We start from the raw sequence: 21757 nt of genomic DNA, 5'->3' as shown, positions 1-21757 counted from the left end.
AACTCCTAGGCTGACCAGTTGTGAGACTTGGCTCTGCCCACAGTGGATGATTTGCTGCATGAGGGTTGACTGCTCAAATGAGTGTAGGCCCCTTTGGCCCCTTATTCCTATAGAGCATTCCCTCCGGGTGTTTGACTTGTAGGTCAAACCTGATAATACTCTGGTTTGGTCTGGAATTGGCCTCTGGGTGTGTTGAATCATGTGCCTCTTGGGTTGGGCCCTCGTGTAGAGCAATTTCAGAACAATGTAAATCACCGAGCACAACAACAAAGAAAAAACCATATACACTCACATGTGAAAACAACTAATAACACACACTCAACACAGGCAAAAATATCAAAAATACAAAAGGAAAAAAAAGGCAGTGCCAGTCTTGGCTTAAGACCACCAAGCAATCTCCAGGTTGCCCTCTGCTGTACCAAAGAGTCCTGTGCGTCTTGTGCAGGCAGAGCCAGCCACCTAATGCCCAGAGTGACCCTGGCACTGCAGTTCTAGATGAGTGGGGTTATAGTGTATGGATGGTAGTTTTTACAAAGTCAGTGCAGTGTCTGCTGTCGTCTGCACATACGCTCACTGAGAGTAACACAGCCAGCCCTGTGCCCAGGTCTCTTGAGTCTTAGGGCACTTCTTCTGTGGCGGGGGCGGGGGTGGAGGGCGAAAAATTTCTGAGCTGCTGAAAGCCCGGAGCTGCCACTGCCACCTGCTTCTGACCCCTGGGTGTGTCTCTGCAGTTGTAATTGCCCTGCCCTAGGCAGGCCAGAAAAGGTGGGGGCTGGGTGTGGAGGGGTCTTCTGTCTCCCAGCCCAGCAGTGTCACAATATTCCCAGCCTCTTTCCTGGGTCACGACTGTAAACTGGGTCTTCCCAGAGCCTGAGCACTACAACTCCTCTGCAATCTGACACTACTCCTCAGTTCAGGGACCAGCTTGAGACTCTGGAAGGGTGGGGGTAGGATTGGGAGAGGTGGGGTGGGGCCCAGGTATTGCATTTACTTCTTTGTCTGACCGAGGGCCCAGCTGGAGATCTCAGCTGAGTTTCCTGTCTCAAATACTGGATATGCTGCTCTCTCGGCAGGAGAGATCAGCTGTGGGATGCAGGGAAAGAGCCCATCTCCTGGCTCTTGTGATCTCTGGTCTGTCCTGGGGCCCCCTGCGTCCCTGCAGCCACAGATGCGGGTGGTGTCTCCACACTGCTCCCTTCCCTCTTCCCCTGCTTGCCCAGTTTGCCCACTGTCATGCAGGGTGTCATGCGGCGTCTCTGGTCCCACTCCCCACACTGCTTTCTGGGCTCTGTCCCCACACCCACCTTCAAGTAATCCTCATGCGAGTTTCTTAGCTATCTTGTGTGATGAGCAGAGAGTCCTTTGATGAGTTATAGATGTCCAATTTGTGGTAAGTTCCGGAGGAGAACTCAAGAAGTCTGCCTCGCTGCCGCCATTCCTATGATGGCACCTCAGCAGTCTTTTTTATTTTATGTTTTCTTTATGTTTCACACACAGGCCTAAACCTTTTGTGTGCTGTGGTTCTAATGCTAATTTAATTTTCAGAGTCTTTGCAGTGCTGTTTTGGTCTGTTTGGTTTATCTTGTGTCACTATAGCTTCCATTTGTCCCTGATCTTGTTGGCTGACGGGGTGGAAGAGTTTCCTCTGGTCAGGCAGCTAGGTGTTTCTCAGTGGGGATCGGTATGGTAGGATACTCTTAGTGGCGTTGTCTTGAGAGAAGTGCTATAGGGCCCATACCAATGCAGCACCTTCTAACTCTATGCCATTTTCCTCTTACCAATATTCTACTCCCCATGCTTTCCTGGTTCCCATAATGCCTCCCCCCAAAATAAAACTGGCCTACAGAAAGTGACTACTTTTCTGATGGAAACTTCATTGGAGAAAGTTAAGTGGCTCTCTCCTGCTCTCAAAGAACCCATCTCATTTCTCCTGGAAGTTAGTGATAGTCATCTCTGGCTATGCCTAAGTGACGACTTCCAAATGTTTTTAAAGTGTCCAAAATAAAAAAAGAATAAAATGGGGATTTGGTCACCATTAAAATTTCCAGAAACTTGCCACTAAAAATAGAGTATTGGAAGATAATATTTCGCCATCATTTTATCCTCTGGTTTGGGTCCCAATATTTTTTATGGGATTGGCTAATCATGGGAACTTATGACCAGGTAAGGCAGAAAACTAAAATAATAATAAAAATAAAACCCCTTTAAAGGCTGTTCTCAACAAAAGTGTTTGCAGGCAGAGTAAGCACAGTTCTCACACAAGGCAAGCCATGGAAGAGGCCATGGTGCCTATAAAAAAATATCTGTTGAGCACCTGTTTTGTGTCACAAATAGTGCTCCCACTGGGGAAACAATAATGAACAAGACAGATGCCATCTCTCCCTGCCATGTCAACACAGTAGGTAGCCATTTATAGCACAGATCAGAGTGAAGGCAAATGAAAATCAAGAATTTGGGAACTATGAATGTGATTCAAACATTTTAAACTTTTTAAATAGAAGACAACATTTTATAAATAATTTGAAATCTTTAAAAGCTCAACAATATCACCTTTGAATAAGGATGGTAACAACCTCCAAATCTACTGTGAGACAATATATTTTTAAGAATACTCCACATTGTCCTATAAATAGGTAACAACTGGCAAGGCAATATTTCCAGACCATCTTATTGCCCAGATTCCCAATGCACAGGTCCATAATTAATTCTTAAATTCTGAAGAAAAGATGGTTTTCAGAAATTGTCCATCCCTAATATAGTGACAATACACTTCAGAGCTAAGAGCTATATATTTCCAGATGAACTTTTAAAAAATGTTACCTCATTCAATTAGTGCTCATTACTTAAACCTCTGAGATCATCCTCTAGCCCAGTGCTGTGCAACAGGACTCTCTGTGATGACAGAAATGTTCTGTCTCTGTACTGTCCGATTCACTAGCCATTACTTACGTGCAGTTATACAGCACCTGAAATATGGTTTAGTGTGACTGAGGAACTGAATTTCTAATTTTACTTAATTTAAATTTCTTTAAATTTAGATAGCCACATGTGAATAGTGAACAGTGCAAATTTAGTCTTACATTGAAGGTGATTCTGTGTCAGGGGGAAAAAAGTCCCCTTCCTTTGGATTAATTTTGTCTAAATTGAGAAGCTGTTTAGAAATACAAAAAGGCAGAAAAATCTCTACATTAACCAGATTGTGAATACATAGGAAAATAAAGATTGGTACCTGATGTAAACAAAAGTCAAGATTGCAATTTCACTCATCACCTGACTGAATGAACAAAATGCATATGTGGTTGAACTATGTGAGACTGTTTTTAAAAATCAGTGCATATTATTAAAGGAAAATAATCCAAGGTGCATGCACATAAATTAATCAATTCTCTAAAAAGATTTTAAATGCCTCGAGTTTTGGTAATGATTATTCATTCAATTATTTAACATCTGCAACGTGGCAGGCACTGTGCTTACAGGGGGAATATACTACAACAAAAGTATCCCCCAGATAGCCGTATTTAACCTGATGCATTTGAAATGATTTAATTTCCAGCAATTTCATCGGTAATTGCATCATTTTTGAATTAGAAAAATAATATCACCAAAAGATCACTCACTTTTTGGATTTAACTGCAAAACCAAAGTTCAAATATATTACTGCTTTAAAATGCATAGCACGCTTCTCCAGGAAATGGAAATGACATCAACATATATTTCCAACAGATGACTAACATATATTACAAGCACCTAATACGATATGTGTGAAATTTTTGTAGAAGACATCTTTGATTAAAATTTTTTTTCTGAAGTGGAATTTAACCTAAGAGTTCCTAAGTAATCATCAGAAAGATTTTGCTTAAAATAAAATTTGTCTTGCTTAGTTGTACAGAAAATTGATTTTAAATGTGTATATGAAATCATATCTGGATAATTGAAGTCTGTGAAAGTAATTCATTCGTTTTTCCCCCCATCTTTATTTACATATGATTGACATATAACATTGTGTAAGTTTAAAGCGTACAAAGTGTTGATTTGATACATCTATATATGATAAAATAATTACCACTATAGCATTAATTAACACTTTCATCACATCATGTAATTACCATTTCTTTTTTGTGGTGACAACACTTAAGATCCATTCTCTTAGCAACTTTCAAATATACAATACAGTATGGTTAACTATACCATATTTCCCCAAAAATAAGACCTAACTGGAAAATAAGCCCTAGCATGATTTTTCAGGAGGACATCCCCTGAACATAAACCCTAATGCATCTTTTGGAGCAAAAATTAATATAAGACCGGGTCTTATTTTCGGGGAAACACGGTAGTCACTGTGCTGTACATTAGATCCCCAGAACTTATCTATTTTTTAACTGAGAGTTTGTACCCTTTGACCAAAATCTCCCCATTTTCCTCACCCACCCACCCATCCTGGTAACCACCACTCTACTCTTTGTGTCCATGAATAAGTGCGATCATACAGTATTGTCTTTACCTGACTTATTTCACTTAGCATAATGCCCTCAAACTCCATCCACGTGACAGTTGGTGGGATTTTGGAAGGGAATTCATTCTTTCAATAAACATTTCCTTTGTGCCCACTATGTGCCTGGCACCATGATTGACACCAAAAACATGACATTTTTTCTTGACCAGGAAACAAATTCAGATAACATTACACATTGATGGAAAAATTACCAGTTGCCTCACAGCCATATCTGGATCAACTGATGGACATTAGTAAGGCCAAGTACATGTTACTGAAATCTTTCTCAGACTTCCATATGTATGTAAGCATGGCAAATAACAATACACAAAGGGTGCCAAAAAAAGTACACACATTTTAAGAAAGGAAAAACCTGTATTAAAATTACACTGATGGTAACCACTTTGAGCACCTCTTGTAATTGCAGAAGTCAAATGTGACTTGTATTCATCTTTTGTTATCAGCATATATTGAGTAATACAATTTTAATATAGTTTTCCTTACTTAAAATGTGTATGCATTTTGGGGAACCCTCTGTATTATACCACATATCCATTTTATCTGTTAGACTGACACTGCCATATTTTGCTTCGGGCCAGTTAGATTGTATATGTATAGATACATACATACGCTATCCGCCAACAAAACCAGTTACACAGTAATTTAAGAACAAAGGCTCTGAAATATTTATTGATCATTCTGATTGGACCTTATTCTAAAAGTCACAATCAAGTAAAACCCTGACATCATCTAGGTAATTTTTTAATCAATAAAAATTGCATGCAAGGAATAAATCCAATTTTGTCATGTAATATATATTACTTAAAAACGGGAAAAAAAGAAATTTACCCAAATCTGTGGTAAGATTGTCGGTGATTTTTATTTTCTTATTTATATGTTTCCATATTTTCCAACCTTTCTACAATGACCACTCATTACATTTATACTCAGTAAAACTTATATATACATTCATTACAGTAAAAACCACTCTTGCAACTGTTCCAAAACTGGTGTCTAGTATAGGCCAGACGAAGGCCTCACATAGGGAAATAGGTGTTGACTATAGGTGTGATTTTAGAGGGCTGGTGCAGGAGGCCCAGGAACGACCCAATTAGCTAATGACTGGAAGTTCTTTAAAGGAAACAAAGACTTTCATTGTGCAAAGCTAAGGTTTAAAATGAATATTCCTGCGGGAAAGGGAAAATAGTAACACCTGTGCCCACCAGGATGGAAATTGGAAAAGGTGGCTTTTTCTAGCTCTAAGTCCTGGTTAGATCACTGGACAAATGCAGTATTGCTTTCTCATGACTCCATAGAACACGTTTGTTTAAGCATTTAGTAATGAACATTTAGAGAACTATTACTAAAAACCATATAGTTTTGAAAAGTAACACTTTTTTTCTGGTTGTAAAAATACTATAATACTTTTTGTAGAAACCCTGGAAAATATGGAAAAGCTGGGGAATAAAATAAAAATCGTCCATGATTTCATTACCCAGAGGTAATCATTATGAAGATTTTGGTATATAAGCTTCTACTAATTTATTCTAGATGTGTGTGTATCATGCTTTTTCACTTCCTATTTTACCCTGAGCATTTTCTATGTCATTAAGTATACTTAGTAAACCTCATTCTATTGACTGTCTAATATTACTGATGGTTTAAATATATCATTTTTTGGAGAAACAATATTATTGTACCTACCATGGAGCTAATTTATCATAAGAACAAATTCAAAAATATCTGGTATTTGGAACAAAAAAAACTATCCAAGGGATTTTTCTGAATTAGTGATCGCTTATGGTCTAACAACATCAGGAATTTGACTCTAAAAATGATGTGTTGTGCTCAAATCCCTAAAAACACCCATATTGTGCACAGCAATAAATCACTCACGTAGTTTCCAAAATACAGCCTTAAGCTTTGAAAAGTACAAGTCTCTAAGAAAATGTTAGATAGTAAAGCATGGAGGCCCTCCCAGCCAGGCTTTGCCTGCTGCAGCAAAGCAGGTCCATCACAGATAATTTAAAGGAAATAAGTAAAACAGAGAAAAAAACCTTGAGCTTCTGAGTAAGTTCATCTTTTCAACTTCCAAACTAAAGTAAAAAGAAAGCTACTGTGATTTTTCTAAAAAAAAAAAATTAAATTCAGGAGCCACATAAAACAATTCTATTTATAGGCTGCCCTCCCCCCACACCTCTACAAGTATCGGCATGGCACATATTTGCTAAGCAAGACTTCTGAAAATTATTTTACTCAGCATACTAATCACAATTCCTTTCCAGTACAGGAGAGGAGCATTCTATGAAAAACCTTTACAATTTCAGTTTAAAAGGAAACTCCATTCCCAATTATGTTTGGTGGTTTGGAGAGCCTTTCCTTACCTGCAAGGCAGTTTAGGATCAGCAAGACCTTCCAAAATGCGAACATCATCGTGTCCGAGTTCGTGAAGCTCGTTGAGAGCAGCCAGGGACCAGTCGCTTGCCTGGGCTAGGCTGAGTCTCCAACTGGCTTCTTCAATCACACCGAGGTTTGCCAGGCTTATCTGCAGGCATCACCAAACAAACAATCTTTTTCAGGCTTACTTACTGGGTACAGACCTTTCTCAGAGCAGATTTATGTTTCTTTGAAACACTTTTCATGGGGCGTGTTTCCTTGATATATTTGCTACTGTGTTAATAATAAACCCATGTATTTAAATTCTTCAAGCTCTTTGTACACAGATTCTTTAAGTTTTATTGTTTAAAATCAATCTTATTAAAAGTTACACTAGGGGGAGATATAGTTGGAAGAGAGCTTATGCAAATAAAAGCTGACAAGGCTAATTAATTTCAAATATTTCCATAAAAATCGTACAGCATTGATTCACTAACCTCCTTTTACAAATTAGGTTAGTAAATTGGTGCTCTAAGATTTTCTCAGGAGACAGCATTCACAGGAAAGGCACAGAGGTTATGAAGCAAGAAAAGCATTCATTTCTATGTGAACGAATTCTGGACCTGTCACACTGTTCTGAAGCCCTGGCAAGTCTCACTACCCTCCACCAAAACTGGTACTAAAATAAATTGCATGCTTATGTCTTCTGGGTTAGAAACCGTACAGCATTTATTCACTCACCTGATTTTGCAAAATCTGGTGAGTGAATAAATGCTTTAAAACTTTGGAATTTTTACAGAATTAGGTAACTGAATGGGTGCTATAAGGCTTCCTTGAAAAGGGGGCTCACTAGAAGGAACGGCAGTCTTTAAAATAGCTTAGAAAATCCTACCACCCTAGTTTACATGAACTTCTACCCTAGTTATGTGAACCCTACCACCCTAGTTATGTGAACATGAACTTCTAACCGAGTTCCTCTCAGGCTTAAGTTACCCTGAGATACATAAGGGCTCTGGCTCTTCCCATGTGGTCTCTAAGTCCTGCTGTTTCCATGACTACAGTGGCTCTCAGATTTATCCTTTTACCAATCTGCTGCTTCCATTCTGGTCCACGCACTCAGTTCTTGCCCCTAGTCTACTGTAGCAGCTTCCTAAGTGGTCTCCCTGACTTCTTTCTCCTTCATCCTGTGTACCAGTCACACATCCGTGTTCCAACCCTGGTCAAGTATCTTCAATAACACCATTATAGACGCTTTCATTAAACCCAAAGTCCTTAGTCTGGATTCGCAGACTTCCCAGATCTGGTCCTCACCTCATCTGAGCTTTAAACGTGTTAAATTACCCACCTGAAAAATGCTGTCAAGATTTATTGCCTCAAAGTATTCAGTCACATGAAATATATGCAAGTTTTAGAGATATGTTTTATGAACTGCAAATTATGTGAAATGTTTGACCCCCATGTGACATTAGCCAACCAATTTCCTAGTGCTTCTCAGAAAGCCATTTTGCTTCCATCAGGCCTGATTCCTTCTCATAGCCTTCCCTTTCCATGCTCAGATCTGATGCCAAATCTTGGCTCCAGGTGATTTCCATCTCTACTTTCAATGTTTTCCTCCCTCCTCTTGTTATTGAAACATATTCTTAGATCAGTCATTTTGTCCTATGTGAAAATTTCAGTGAACCCACATACCACCCCTCTCAGGACTTCCCCTTGGATAAATTCACATTGCGCTTAGAGCCAGTATCCTACAGTTGGCACTTGATTGCTCTCCAGTAGTTTCCTATTTATTAACCAGGCCTCCCCTAAATCCATTGACTGTGAGCTTTTCCAGGGCAGGGGCCACATCTTATACAGGCAGTTCCCAACTTAAGAAAGAGTGTGTCCCAAAATGTATTGGTAGCCCAATGATTGGACCCAAGAATACACATTCCTGCCAAAGCAACGCTATAAACACGTCTCATTCCCAGACCTATGCGGTGCACAGTGTAGTACTGGCTCGATATCTGGGCCATACAGGAAAGAGGGAGGAGGAGAGGGAACAGCAGGTGGCAGAGAAAGAACATGCCTTTCCCTTCTGAAGACATGCGTTGAGCACAAAGCATCATTTTTCCCAAAAAATAACGATTGCATTTTTTTTTCCATTAAAGTTTATTGGGGTGACAGTTGTTAGTAAAGCTACATAGATTTCGGGTGTACAATTCTATAGTACATCATCTATAAATCCCATTGTGTGTTCACCACCCAGAGTCAGTTCTCCTTCCATCACCATATATTTGCTCCCCCTTACCCTCATCTCCCACCCCCCTCCCCCTTACTCTCTGGTAACCACTAAACTATTGTCTGTGTCTATGAGTTTATGTTTCTCATTTGTTTGTCTTGTTCCTTTGCTGTTTTCAGTTTTATATACCACATATCAGTGAAATCATATGGGTCTCTGCTTTTTCTGTCTGACTTATTTCACTTAGCATTTGTCATGCGGGAGACCCTGCTCGGTCTCTGCTCCCGCTCCCCATACAAGAACGCAGGATATGGTGAGGCCAAAAAGGAACACCCACGGAGCCATAGGTAGGGGAATCATACCACTACGGTCTCTCTGGCGGCACTATACTCTCACTGGAGGCTGGATCCACACTGTCCGCAAACCGCCATCCACGCTGGCCAGCCCAGCAGCCATCTTCTTGCTAGCCCCCATTCTTTCTCTCTTTCCTCTTCTCTCCTTCTCTAGCGTAGCCACAGCAGTTATATTAGTGGCCAATGGCTCACTGGTTACAGCTGACGGCCAACTAGCCACAGCTGATGGCCATGCAATCACAGTTGGCCATTTACTACCTGAGCCAGCACCTGTCTATGTGAGGCCGAGAGCCTGGAAACTACTTTCTGGGGCTCTGCCCCCACAGCATTATAATCTCAAGATCCATCCATGTTGTCACAAATGGTCCTATTTCATCTTTTCTTACTGCCAAATAGTATTCCATTGTGTATATATACCACAACTTCTTTATCCATTCATGTATCGAAGGACATTTTGGTTGTTTCCATGTCTTGGCCACCATAAATAAAGCTGCAATGAACATTGGAGCACACGTGTCTTTATGTATAAATGTTTTCAGATTTTTTGGATAGATACCCAGGAAAGGGATTGTTGGGTCATACAATAATTCTATTCGTAATTTTTTGAGGAACCTCCACACTGCCTTCCATAGTGGTCTATTGCATGTTTTTATCACCCACCTTCCTTTCTTTCCTCTACCCTCATGGCCCCTGTGTACCTAGGTTGCCCTAAGGGAGGGTCTTACTCCCCAGAATGACCTGTGCTCCAAAGTTACTTCTTTCTTTCCAATTATATCCCTCCCCAAAATACACTCCCTCCTCTGTATAAGCGGGTATCAGCTCCAAGTTAGAAGGGAAAGAATCAATTGCTGTGAACATCCCCCAACCTATTTACACTATTCAAATTAGAACGCTTGTCACCCCTAACCCCCACCCCCACCCCCGCCAGATAAATCTCTGACCAGGAATATTAGACAATGCAAGAAAGAGAAGTGGTCTGAAGGATGAGGTTTTGCAGAGTACAACTTGGAGGGCAGCCCTCTGGTGGTCCACACCAGCTCTTCTTAGCCTTGATTCTGCCTTTACCTCTGAGTCCAGCAAGTCTCCCAAAGACCCATAGTCTTCATAATGGCTTCCCCTGAAGTAATACTGACTTATCCAGTGGTGGGGAGCTGGGATGGTGAAGGAAATTTCTAAGCCTGGTGTTTATAAGGCGGAGGCTTCTTATCCTTAGGTGACCGTAGTAAGGTGTCCATATAATCGATCATTAAAACAAGGACACTTTTGAGAGTCAAAGGGGTGCTATTAGCAATTATATGGGACAGTGTAAACAATAACAGTCCCAGGCAAACCTGGACGTCTGGCCACCTGCCGATAGGGGAGTGTTAAGTACAGAGCAGGCACTAAGGAAGAATTTGTTAATTAATTCATTATGTCCAAACTGGTTGGCCCTGAGAGGGTTCAGGTAGAAGGTATGATTTAAGGCTTCTGCCAAAATCTATCTGCACCAGAATCTCTCTAGAACTTTTAAGTAAAATGCCAACACTGCTACTGTTTAGGACCAACTTAGACAGGTAGAATTCTGTTAAAATAAACTCTCAGAGATAATCTAGATTCTCTGCTTCAGACTGAGTTTTGATATTATTGACGATTGTTCAAAAGAAGTAGGTCATCAAACTGGCACATTAAATATTAAATATCTTCCACATTTTTATAAGGCTTTATAATTTTTAAACTGTTTTTCCGTTTCTTTCTTCACAACTGATAATAAAATAACCAAGGCATGTATTAGCTACATTCTTTATATGAGAAAATGGAGGCTCAGAAACGTTGTGTCTTTCTCAAGGCCACATTGCACACATTAGATGTGCAGTGCCCGTGTAATGTAACAAGCATGCTACTGCCTTCACCATTCTTCCTTGGGAACTTTCAGAAATTTGCCGTATCTGACTTATCCCTCCTTTTTTAAAATTTAAGAATTACAAAAATGATACATTTTGATTATAAAGGGATTTTTAAAAGAGAATAAAGAGAAAAGGCTCCATTCTCTCACCCACATGTGTAATCTTATGCCATGCTCACAAGCAATAGGAATTTTGCATTTTTCTCAGAACTTCTATGAATTCACACACACACGCGTGCCCGTCCAAGATGTTTTTTTAACATAAAGATAATCATAATATACATATTTTCTGTAATTTGCTTTTTTTACCTTGAAAAATCATTTTTATTATCTCTTTATGTCACCATATACAACTACACCTATAGATCTACCTTTTCCATTTTAATACTGCGTGGTATTTCATAGTATGAATGTACCACAACTTTTTAAAGCATTCTCCTATTGGTAAATTCTTAGGTCATTTCTGGGTTTTCACTATTATAAGCAATGGTGAAATGAACATCCTTTTTCACATATCTCTGCCCACTGTGTGTGCTTATTTCTGTATATTAGGGACCTAGAAATGGAATTGCTGGATCAAAGGGTATGAACATTTTAATTTTTGGTAGTTCATGAAAAATTGTCCACCATAAATCCTTTACAAATCTACACTTCATTAAGAGTGTATAAGAGTGCCTGTTTCTCCACAGACTTGTCCACAGTGAAAAATCAGCCTTTTATTTTTACTAGTTTCATGGGTGAAAATTATTTTAATTTGTATTTCTCTAGCGAGGTCGAGCCTTTTTTTTTCATAAGTTTGCTGAGCTAATTGCATTGTCTAATATTCCTGGTCAGAGATTTATCTGGCGGGGGTGGGGGGGTAGGGGTGACAAGCGTTCTAATTTGAATAGTGTAAATAGGTTGGGGGATGTTCACAGCAATTGATTCTTTCCCTTCTAACTTGGAGCTGATACCCGCTTATACAGAGGAGGGAGTGTGTTTTGGGGAGGGATACAATTGGAAAGAAAGAAGTAACTTTGGAGCACAGGTCATTCTGGGGAGTAAGACCCTCCCTTAGGGCAACCTAGGTACACAGGGGCCATGAGGGTATTCTTTGACTCCTACTTTTATTTACCCTGCCATTCCACCGGTACCCAATCCTCCTGAGAACTTCTCTTTAGTCCCTCTTCTCCCTTCCATCTCCTGCCATAATCTATAATAGCTAAGTGCCTGTCATCTCTCATTGAGATGTTCCTCTTCCTGTGAATTGCCTATTTATGGCCTTAAACCATTTTTCCATTGAGTTGTCTTTTAATATTGTAGAAGTACTCTTTGTAGTTTATGAATCTCGATCTGAGTTTAGTATATACAATACAAATATTTTCTTCTGGTCCATCACTTAAAAAAAAATCTTATGTCTTTTACCATAAAAAAGTTTGCATTTTGTTGCAGTTAAATCTAGCAACTTTTTTCTTTGTAGCTTCTGAGTTTCATATCTTCTCTAAGAAAGTCTTTCCCAATACAAGACTATAGAAATACTATTGAATACTGTATTAATATATAATATTATACATTTTCTAATGCTTCTATAATTTTACCCTGTCAGATATGACAATTTTGTCCTTCCAGTTGCTCAGGCCAAAAGCCTTTGCATTATCCTTGACTCCTCTCCTTCTTTTATGGACTGCGTTTAATTCATCAGCAAATTCTCTTTTGGGTCCATATTCAAAATATACCGAGCCTCTGACCATTTCCCCCAACTTTACTGCTACCACCCTGGTTTGAGCCACCAGCATTAATTGCACAGCTCACCTCAATATCCTCCTAAACGGTCTCCCTGCTTCCCCCTGTTCCCTTACAGTGTGTTGTCACAGCAACCAGAGTGATCCTTTTATATGTAAGTCAGATCACATCTCACTTTTGCTCAAGTTCCTCCAATAGTTCCCAATTTTTCTCAGAGTAAAGAACAGTCTTTAAAATAGCTTAAAGGGTCCTAAAATGATCTACCTCACCCTCCCCAGACCTCCCTAACCTCACCTCCTACCACTCTCCCCCTCTCACTCTGCTCCAGCCACACTGCTCTTCTTGTTGATCCTCGAACTAGCCACACTCCCACTTTTTAGGGCATTTGCACTCCCACTCTGTCTGTGACACTTTAACTGCAGATATCAGCAGGGCCAACTCCCTCATCTTCTTCAAGTCTTTGCTCAAATGTCAGTTTCAGCAAAGCTTCCCTTATTCACACAATTTAAACCTGTAGCTTTCCTTACTCCAGCCCTCGCAATCCCCCCTACCTTTTCCTTTTTCTGTAGCACTCACTACCTTCTAACATACTATACAGCTTAGTTATTATTTATTTTTTTGCACAGCTAGAATGTAAGTTTCAAGAGGGCAGGGATTTCTGTCTGTTTTATTCACTGTTCCAAAGGCCTAGAACAGTGCCTTACACATAGCAGGTACTCAGTAAATATTTGTTAGGTGAATAAGTTTGTAAACCTGGATTTAATCCATTTGCAATTTATTTTTGTGTACTGTGTGAGATAGGGTGAAATGTGTTTTAAAAGTCCTAATGTCCTAAATAGGAACAAATCATGACCCTTTGAGGGTATTTGCTCTTTGGAAATGGCTAGGTCATTCAAGGCTCATTCTAATGAACAAAGTAGGTGATCAAGTTCAGTAATGCTGCTTTGTTGTCATAGAAATGAGGCATAATTGTAAAGTAATGAGCGTGCTGTCTTTGTGTGGCTTGGTTTCTGGCTCAGAAGGTAGTCTTGGGTTTCCAAAAGACAGACCAAGGCCATTCTATGGCATCAGCATGAAAGAGAGAGATTCAGAGAGACAGAATTGCAAAGAGAGAGACAAACAGGCAGATACCGACAGAGAGATCTGGGATAAAGGTTTTCATATATGTTTTTCGATTGTTGAAATGGTCATCATGGGAAAATCAGAATTTATTGGACTTCTTAAAAACATATTTTATGGGTCCGTATGATCTTTAAAATGTTGAATTACATATAGGACACAATCTAGTCAGTACTTAGAGTCTCAAGATTTTAATTCATTCCTGTTAGAATGATTCCAAAGAAGATATTTTAAACTCACAGCACCATTGAAGCTTCATTGCTTTTTTTCCAACTGCCGACCAGCCATCTCCACTTATATGTGCCACTGGTGCTTCAAACGTAACCTCACATATGTCATTTTCTGTCTCCAAACCTGTGCCATTTCCCACCACTATTGCTGGTGCCCCCATTATAACTCTTCATTGGGGTATTCTTTGACTCCTATTTTTATTTACCCTGCCATTCCACCAGTACCCAATCCTCCTGAGAACTTCTCTTTAGTCCCTCTTCTCCCTTCCATCTCCTGCCATAATCTATAATAGCTGAGTGCCTGTCATCTCTCATTGAGATGACTGCTGTAGCTTCCTAGCCATCCCCTGCCTTCCAATCTTCCTCCTTCTCAATCCATTTTTAATCCTGCCAGATAAGTTTTCCTAAAGTTCAATGTAATTATGCCATGCCCATACTCAAAACTCGTTCATGACACCCCATCAGTTTTGGTCTAGACATAAGCACTTTTTATCTAGCATTCAATAGGCACCCAACCTACTTTTCCTATCATTTCCTGCTATTTGTAACACGAAAGAATATCAGAGCTAGCTGAAGTCTTATAAGCAGTGGCCAAACAAAACTGGGTACTCTGTTCCCTGAGCATACTCATATGCCTCGCTTTTCCACTGCTGTGCCTCTGCAAGGCTATCCTCGCCTCGTAGATTGCCTGCCTCACCAAGTCTAATTGTTCAGAATCTACTCATCCTGGGAGCCTCATCACAAATGCTAACTCCTCCACAGATTGCCTCCTGATTCCCACATGATGTGATCTCACCTTTACAGCACTAGGTAAAAAAAAAAAAATAATACCTTTTGCACAGCACTTAAAGGATAACATGGCTATTCACGTACTAGTCCTTTTAATGCTTCTAAGGATGTAAGCTCCGAAGGTGGATAAGGAAGGAAGGGACTGTGTTTAGGTGGATACACACACACACACACACACACACACACACACATACACACTCACACACACACACAGAGGGAGGGAGGGAAGACCATGTGGTGGGCTAGGCATTGTGCCAAGTGCTCTATATGCATTATCTCACTTAATCCTCTTCATAGTCTTATGAGGTGAGTAGTATTATTATCGCAATTTTATAGGTGAAGCACAGGGAAATTAAGCAATTTGCATAAATCTCATAAATAACAATGGGTAGATTCAAGACTTATTCTCACTCGTCTCAACTGACCTCCGATATTCCTGTTATATGCTGCATTCTATTTCACATACACAGTCAGGTAGTTTTCTGTTCTCTTCAGTGGGCAGTACCTATTGGCTCCTGCTCCCACTTCCCGTCCTTTATTGCACACATCTAGTCAGCAGCCATTTTTATCTTGCTTTACCAGTTCCCTTTTGTGAAATGGCTGCCAGTCATTCTTTTCCTAAGTAAGACTGTTGTTGATCAAAGCCTCAGTCCCTGGTAATGACCTTATGGCTAAAAATGAGGCTCAGAGAGACTTTTTCAGAAGATCACATAAACACCAGAGTCAGGTCCTCAGCCCAAGTCAGCTGGCTGCAGGACACGTGCTCTTGGTTTATGGTTTACTGTGACTTTAAGGGCCTGACCTAGTGATATTTGGTGAATTTACTTTTTCAAGTTCATGGTACGGTAAAGTGACTATTTGAAAGGGTATCACTCATTTGGATGTATGTGATCTGTTATATTTGTTGTAAAACAAACCTAGAATAACATCACCAACAATCAAGTTCCTTATACCAGGTTAACAATGAGTTGCCTTGAAAACAATACAAAGAAGTGGTACATAATTCTACAATTCTCCAAACCAAGAGGCTGGGATTCCAGACTCGGGACTCTAGAATGGGAAACTCTCGAGTGAATTCTGCAATTTTGTTATGCAGTGAAAGAATCCCCTTTCTCCTTCCCATCCACATGTGAAAGGACTGGAATTTTTCTCAGCCATCAACCTGGCATAAACACTTTGTCCCTAATGTGATCTCTGGACATCTTCCTTCCTGGGAGTCCTCCAGAACTTTCCAGAGAATTGTGGGAAATGACCCTCAGTAAGGCTGTGAAACAAAGGCACTTCAGTTATGTTTAGATAGGGCCATGGATGTTCTTGCTCTTTTGAATTTGGGAAATCTGTTTCCTGTCCTGGAGGAGGGAAGAATCATGCAGAACGTTCTCCTTTGGCAAGTCACATTTTAACTATAAATATGAGTCAGCTTGTGTAGGTAGCCTGGGATTGCTTACCTAGCGATAGTAGGGAGGCTGAAAAGGGTTAGTACCAGGAACTCTATGTTAACTGATAGCGTGACTCAACTTGCTGTGTACATTAAAGTGTTTGGGGAAGCCTACTCCTAGGTGATTTGTGTTGACACACTGTACAAACACATGTCATAGACTCTGCTTTGAAAAAAACACATGTATGTGCAGGAGCAAGCATGCGCACATGTGCATATGTATGTCCATATGCATGCGTGTACATGCATACACACACACACACACACACACACACACACACCTATTCAACCCAAAGAAGTCGTAGACCCTCCAATTTCTTCTAATTGGGAGAGATCAAGCTTGATTTGAACCAAGAAAAATCACATTCTAGTTGTACAATTGCAGGGCCCTGTTTTGTTTTGTTTTAGCCAGTCCTATTCAACACTTCTAAAAATGCCATACGTGAGTGAAATTAACCCTAAAAACTAGAGATCCTTTTGGAGCTAAGAGATTGAAGAGTTTCACAGCTGCAGGAGCTGATTAATGGTACCTGTAAAACAGTAACAAGACTTGCCAAATGCTGAAAGTTTACTAAATGACAGTCAGGCTCTGGATGAAGCATTTTATATGCACTATGTCTCACAATAATCATATGAAGGAGGTATTATGTATACTCCTCCTTTTACAGATGATGAAAATTGTGTTCCAAGAAGTAAAATGAGCTTTCGTTGACCACACAGTTTGTAAGCGGCAGAGCCGGGACTTGGGCCCAAGTGTGACTGCTGCAAAGCCCATGCCCTTCGCGATTATGTGATGTGGCCTCCCAGCACTGAACAAGGGACAGTAGAACACATAGTCAACACGGCCCCTGCTTGCGTGGCTCACACCCTTGCTGGGAAGACAAGATAAATACACACAACACAGGGATTAATATTAAGAGATATGTGATTATAAAAGGCTATATTATGCAACACAGAAAACAAATAAATACATGTAAGAAAGGGGAATATGGGCCATTGCAGTGGATGCTGTGAGCCTCCAAATCCTCGTTGCACAATGAGTTCGATGGGATCCACCTGGCAGATGAGAGGGGTTCTGGGAAGATTTGGGCAGGATTTTTGAAGGTACAGTTCTAGAATGGACGATGAAACTAGAGCGGTAGCTTTTCAGAGGGTAAGAATGATGACAAGGCAGAGTCCAGTTTGCTTTACAGAAAGATTGGAAAGAAATCAGTGTTGGCAATATCTACAAAAGAGCATTGTTAAAATGGGGGGCCAGGTTTGAAAAAGCTCACAAGGAAGACAGACAACAAAAGCAGGAGAAAAATGACAAAGGTGGCAAATTTGGTTGGATTTTGATGTAAAGCAGAGGAAGCAAACAAAAGGCCTGTTTTGTGTTTGCTTGTCTGCTTGGTTTTTGTCCTGTACAGTGTTTTGTGTGTGCTTTGTTTTCGCTGTTGTTTGTTTGCTTGTTTGCTAGTATTAATGAGATAGCACAGCAGAGTGACAAAGAACATGGACTCCACAGTCCGGAAGCTTGGCTTTGACCCTGGCTCTGCCACTTACCAGCTGAGGGACCATGGGTAACTTTCTTAATTTCTTTGTGCCTCATTTTCTTCACCCATTAAATGAGGTAAAACAAGACCTACTTCATGAGAATGTTATTGTTATAAGAATTATATGTTAATATTTGCAAAGCGTTTAGACTAGTGCCTTTATATAGTAAGAACAATAGACATGTTTGTTGTTTAAATACAAATATAATTTATCATCAACATTGAAATATGTAGGGAATTTATAAAATTATTGTGTACAGATCTTTTTCTTAAAAATAACTGGTAGATGGGACCATCCAGGCAGATTGCAGCATGGCAGTGATTGAGAAGAGCTGAGAGGCCACTGCCTTCAGATGGGGCTTGTACCCTCCACCTCCCACGGTCCCCACCACCGCTGCTGCTTACTCCTGGCCCACTTCACGTGATCTTGGGACTCCTACTTTAAAGTGAAGGGAAAATCCTGGTTCATAATATGCCCCTATATTTACAAAGAGAACTCATAAAGAAAGCAATTTGGGCCTGGAAGCCAGGCCTGGCTGCGCTCACGAGATGTTCTAACCCTTAGAGTTTAAGAGAAGTAGCTGTCCTCCTCCCCCACCTGGGGTCCCTCCTTGGAACCATGTGCTGGGCCACTGGGCTGCACCAGTACCCATTACCCTCAAAGCCTCCTCCACTGCCTCAAGTCCACCTGCCCAGTTCAGCACTTCTGAAGGGAAGGAGGCCTTAGGGTTCCCACAATCCTTGCAGCAGTAACTCTCGGGAAAGCACAGAGCTGAGATCAGCAAAGCAGGCCTTGACAAACTGTATCCTCCTTCTCATGCTCATTTAGAAGATTAAACTGTGCCTCAAGGTCTGAAAACTCCACAGGTCAGAGAGAATTTACACAATAGCTAGCCCCAACCAAAGCTGTGAGTGAGACATACTAAGCTTTTCTTCAGAGCCACCATCCATTCTGCATTCCTAGGCCCTGAGCTTTCAAGTGGCCCCTGGCTCTGTGCTCTGGAGCTGCTCAGGACCACTCAGTTGTGAGCCTGCCTGAGCCACCCCCAGTAGTTTTCTGACAGTCTCGGAAACAGTTTGTCTCTCCCTCAGAAGAGTTGCTCTTTCTTTCTGTTCTCCAAGAGGATGATGGAGTACCGCTTAGGTGGGGTGGGGGTGTGGGACTGCCGGCTCCTAGCTATCATCCCTGATGACAGCCTCCCACCATTATTTGTGAGGAATGATTAATGGTGGGAATGTCAGGTATGCAGTAGAGGAGAAATTGTGGGGAGCAGACATTGGGAGAAGAGACAATGGGGCTTCAGTCAAAACCCGCCACTGCTGCTGTTTTGAAATAAGCATCATGGCTATGCTCACATCTAGATGCGGCTACTTGAAGAGGGCCACAGAAGACTCACTTCCAGGGTTAGAAATCAGGTGGCCCATCATGCAGAAAGAATCAAGAGAGACATGACATGACAGTGCTAGAACATCAAGTCCAAATCCTTTGTTTCACAGACCACCAGATTTAATCTGGGTCTCACAACTCATTGCAGAGATTGGACAGGGAGTAGAACGTAGGTCTCCTGACCCTTTTGGTATGACTTCCTGGGAGAGGAAAAAGTCTTGAGGTGGGAAACTCGAGACTTGTTCTAAATAGCGTATCTGATGGATAACAGCTCTGGAGCCCTTTCGAACTGGGTGGAGGTGTGCAGGCTAGTCCCAGCCCCAACCAGCAGGAAATAACTTTCATGACCCTCCCAAGGCAAACAGTGCCTGGTCTCAGGTGAGACCTACATCTGAGAGCCTTGTGGTAAAGACTCTGTGTCGAGAGAGCACTAAGAGAAGCATATATATATATATATATATATATATATATATATATATATATATATATATTCCAGCTATCTGTATGCTTTGCTCCACCACTCCCCACTTCCCACAAATCTTTGCCCACATGTCACATTCCCAGAGATCACTTCCCCAATTATCCTATCTGAAACTGCACCTGTCACCCTCTAGGCCCTTAAACTACTTTTATTTTCTCCTCATAGCATTTATTACCATCTTACATTATGCTATATATCTTGTTTAGTGTCTTCCTACACTAAAATATGAGATATGTGAAGACAGTGACTTTGTCTGGCATGTTTATTCATGTAGCTCCCTCCATCACCCCGAAGAAATAGCCCTTGGCACATATTATGTGCTGGACAAATATTTGCTGGATACATGGATGAGTGGATGGAAAAGGGGACTTCTATATTTTTCTTGATGTATGTTTCCATATTGCAAGTGACATTGTAAACAATATATTCATTCCATTCATTTATTTACCAAACAAACATTTTTTTTGCATGTCCTAAGTCCCAGGCATAGTATCCTCAGACTAGCGGAAAAGAAAGACAAGTAGATAGGGAACAACACTACTATACAATAAGTACTACCCAGGGATTTTGGAAGCACAGAGAAAGAATTGGTGAAGGCTTCTCAAAGAAGATGGCTCTTGAAGAATAGGAGATGCTAGTAAGGAGAAGAAAATTGAAGTGGGGATGTGGGGAGGGGCACTTCAACATGTTCACGAACACAGAGGCTCATCTGGGCAATAACTTTGCCGTGTTGAGCCACAGAGTGGCAGGAGAGGAGAGACACAGGGAGAAACAAAGCTGGAGACAAAGTAGAGGCTTTAGCTGGAGGGCCTTGCCTGCTGTACTAGTACAGAGTTGATTAAGCCTTTAAGTCAGAGGGGACAAATTTGTCAAACATGGAGCAAGCCAGCCCCCAGATGTGTACAGTTAGACTTATAAATTTATTATTTTAAATTTAGTGGCAAGTATTTTAAAAAATAAAATATTTCACATAAAAATCCAGAGTTTTAGCTTTCCTTGAGATATCAGAATATCACACCTGACTAACCCACATGGCTGCCGTGTTTCCCCGAAAATAAGACCCAGCCAGACCATCAGCTCTAATGCGTCTTTTGCAGCAAAAATTAATATAAGACCCGGTCTTATTTTAATATAGTGTAAGACCGGGTCTTATACAATAATATAATATAATATAATATAATATAATATAATATAATATAATATAATATAATATAATACCGGGTCTTATATTAATTTTTGTTCCAAAAGACGCATTAGATCTGATAGTCTGGCTAGGTCTTATTTTCAGGGAAACACGGTATGACTGCCAGCGTCTGAGCAGGAGTTGTTCCAGTTAACCAGGGCTTTTGCTCACCAATCTGTTAGTCTCCACTCTGCATGTTTCATTGATTATGTTATGGCTGATCCCCAACCTCTAGTATGACCAGGAAGTGGCAAGGCTTGGGATTTGAGTCTTTGTCCTCAAAAGCCACACTCTTACCCAGTGCACAATTAATGCCTGACACAAAGAAAGTCTTCCATAATACTCTATTTGAAAAATGAATAAACTCATACCATTGTCTCCTACTGGGAGGTCTTTCTTTCTGTCTCTGTCCATGCAAATCCTGCCCCATTTACCAAGGCCCAGCTCAGATACAGCCTCCTCCAGGAAGCCTTCATGATTTCAAGTTCACCACCTGCATAACAGATATGACCTTTCCGGTGGCTAGGAAGATAGGGAGGCAACAAAACTGTG

General features: G+C 40.7%; 1 protein-coding gene across 1 annotated transcript in view; it reads right to left on the bottom strand.

Moving 5' to 3' along the window:
* Positions 1-7134, bottom strand: part of VSIG1 (V-set and immunoglobulin domain containing 1) — a 55640-nt gene extending 48506 nt beyond the window's left edge. The window contains exon 1 of the mRNA XM_074323585.2: positions 6877-7134. Coding sequence (XP_074179686.1) covers positions 6877-6925 — 49 coding nt within the window. The 5' untranslated portion in view covers positions 6926-7134. The remainder of the gene's footprint in view (positions 1-6876) is intronic.
* Between the last annotated feature and the right edge of the window lie 14623 nt (positions 7135-21757).

The sequence above is a fragment of the Rhinolophus sinicus genome, chromosome 18 (genome assembly GCF_057876585.1).
Source record: "Rhinolophus sinicus isolate RSI-liver-muscle chromosome 18, RSI-T2T, whole genome shotgun sequence".
Lineage (NCBI taxonomy): Eukaryota > Metazoa > Chordata > Mammalia > Chiroptera > Rhinolophidae > Rhinolophus > Rhinolophus sinicus.
Note: the sequence above shows the minus strand (reverse complement) of the source record. Positions and strands in the feature narration are given on the sequence as shown.